This window comes from Triticum urartu, chromosome 4A, assembly GCF_056163025.1.
Source record: "Triticum urartu cultivar PI428250 chromosome 4A, HENAU_Tu73, whole genome shotgun sequence".
Taxonomy (NCBI): domain Eukaryota; kingdom Viridiplantae; phylum Streptophyta; class Magnoliopsida; order Poales; family Poaceae; genus Triticum; species Triticum urartu.
Window position 1 is genome coordinate 1,597,557 of NC_141876.1, and position 2,745 is coordinate 1,600,301.

At 51.1% G+C, this 2,745-nt stretch overlaps 1 protein-coding gene across 1 annotated transcript; it reads left to right on the plus strand.

Moving 5' to 3' along the window:
• The first annotated feature begins 553 nt into the window (after nt 1-553).
• Nucleotides 554-1,558, plus strand: LOC125554887 (uncharacterized). Its single transcript, XM_048718271.2, has one exon. The coding sequence runs from the start codon at nt 590-592 to the stop codon at nt 1,226-1,228; it is 639 nt and encodes a 212-aa protein (XP_048574228.2). The 5' UTR covers nt 554-589; the 3' UTR covers nt 1,229-1,558.
• The last annotated feature ends 1,187 nt before the right edge of the window (nt 1,559-2,745 follow it).

Consider the following 2,745-nt stretch of genomic DNA (forward strand, 5'->3'; position numbering starts at 1 on the left):
AGGATCCATTTGGTTGCCTCCCATCAGCGCTGCCGAAAGAGTGAAACACGGGATTGGCCCATCTATCCCAAATGAGAAGCGCGAGCCCTGGCCTCCGAAAGCAAAGGCAATTTGAGAGCCCACCGACGCCCAAAACCAGCGTCCCCCGCCGGCCCTCCGACGAGCGAAGAGGGGGCCGCTTGCTTGGTCAAGAGGGTCCCCCTTCTAGTCGATCACCTGTCGAATGGCGAGGGCAGAGTGTATATATGGAAAACAATTTGCTAGCCATCACTCACATACACACTCTCTCTGTGTCTCCATGTTTGAGAGGGAGTTGACTGATGCATGGGGTGCATGATCGCGCGCATCATGGATCATCCCAACGGCACAAACTCAGCGTAAAAATAGCTGCTAATTAGCCGGGATGGGTATATTGATTGCATTGCCTTAGCCGGAGCGGGGATTTAGATTAGATTAGATAAAGTGATGGCCGGCCTAATTATAGGGAGGGACGCCTTCCTTCCTTCCTTCTTCTCCACACCCACGACGTACGCGCGCCTCATTCCATTCTCTCTCTAATCTAATTTCAGAAACAACAACCAAGAAAGAAATGCCAAGAAGCACGGACCGCCGCGCAATGCTCGGCTGCTTCCCCGCCGTCGTGGGCGGCCGGAGGCCCCCCAAGTCACCGCCGTCGGCCCTCCTTAACCTTACCTACGACGACGGCTCCACCTCCACCTCCGTCTCCGTCTCGCCGCCCTCCTCCGCCTCCACCTCCTCCCCGGCCTTCCTCGACGACGACGACGCCGACGCGCAGGCCGACGTCGGCGGCCTGTCCTCCGCCATCGCGTCCCGCCGCCTCTCCCTCGCGCCCCCCGGCCGCTCCAACTCCATCGTCGACTCCTCCTCCTCCGAGCACGCCACCGCTCCCTGTCCATTCATCCCGTCGCAGGAGGCGGTGCGGAGCGTCACCATGTCGACGGACGCGCCCCGCGCCGAGTTCCTCAAGTCGATGCTGGAGATGGCGGAGGCGCTGGGCCTGGACCCGCGCCGCGGCGCCGACCGCGCGCGCATGCACGACCTCCTCTTGTGCTACATCGCCATCAACGACAGCGACACGCTCAGGGACATCCTCGGCGCATTCACCGAGCTCCTCTGCATCCTCAACGGCAACACCACCGGCGACGGCGACGGCACCAGGACAACGCCACCGTCGACGGCGACAGCAGACAGAGCGACGCATAGGTAGAAACAATTGTCAAACGGACGGACAGATAGATGGCGCGCGAGAGGCGTACGTTAGGCATGCATGCATGAAACGGGAGAGGGGATGATCATATCTAGAAGCAGCAAGGATTAGAAAGGTGGTTCTCATCAGGGTGAGTCGTCGGTAAGTGTAACAGCATACAGTTTTTTCTGTTAGTGTAAAGAAAGAAAAACTTGTAGTAATATATACTCCAATCTTGTTTTTTTAACACAGTACAAGCATAGACGTTCACATACATTCAACTCTATGAACGCACACATACACATATTTTTGTCATGAGGGTTGAAATATACTATCCGCCTCTTTTGATCAGTTCAGACTTTTACATGAGTTCGCTAGAGCATGAATTTAATATGAAATCCGAGTTAGTAGGTCTTGAGTTCAAGGCTCTGCCAACGCGATATTAAAATATTGTCGTACTCTCCCTACAACATGTTGTTCCAACCCATACGGGGGGGGGGGGGGTCTCCTAAGGCGGGGACGGATGTCCAGACAACGGTGTTAACCTATTGGAAGTTGATGGCGCGTGGTCATCTTTCGGTCGCAGGCTGCTTCCTCGATGTCTTAGCATGTTCTAGGTGTAGTCAGGGCCTATTACCTATTCGGTAGCATCTTGTGTCCTTTTGTCGTCTATCTTTATTTCTTCGTCTTATTTTCTTCTTCTTCTTTTGTTGTATCGGTGGTTGTCTGACTGGGCTGTTGCTTTTGTATTCTAAAGTGGGGAGAAACCCTTTCTCGTCATACACCTTTTAACAGGGATCGTACGCACATGGTCTGAGCAACTGCTTAGGGATCGCCTCCCATCCACGACCGAGTTGCTCAGGAGGCATGGCCGGGGTAATGGGTTGTGCCCCTTGTGTGGGGTTCCGGAATCAACGGTTCAATCAATGGAGCTTATTGGTCAAAAATAATTATTGCCGCGCACTGCCTTAGTAGAAAAATAATGTTTTCTACTCCCTCCGTTTCTAAAATATAAGTCTTTTTAGATATTTTAAATGGACTACAACATAAGAATGTACGTAGACATATTTTAGAGTGTAGATTCATTCACTTTGCTCCGTATGTAGTCACTAGTTGGAATCTCTAAAAAAAACTTATATTTGGAAACGGTGGGAGTACTAAGTAAGATAGATGTTGTCGGTGATTGTTACGCATTCGTCAACCTGTGTCAGCATGAGAAACAAATTAGTAACTTGCTTTTCTTCCTTGTAGCTGTATAGTAGTATTAATTTGACCAAGAACACAAAACAGACACCTAGCTAGCTTGTTGACTTTATGTATGTGTGGATTTGACCTGGCACTTCTGTTTTGGATTTTGAATCCGTCCGTCCGTCGGTCCAATGGTGATTCATTTGACGTAGGGTTGACACATGACCCCGTTGCCTGAGCTGCTGCTGTTGGAGTTGGAGTGTGCAACTCCTCCTACTATTACAAAGAAGAAGAAAATGGATAGATGGAATAAGACCTCCCTACGACTTGGACTGGTAATAGAAAGACTC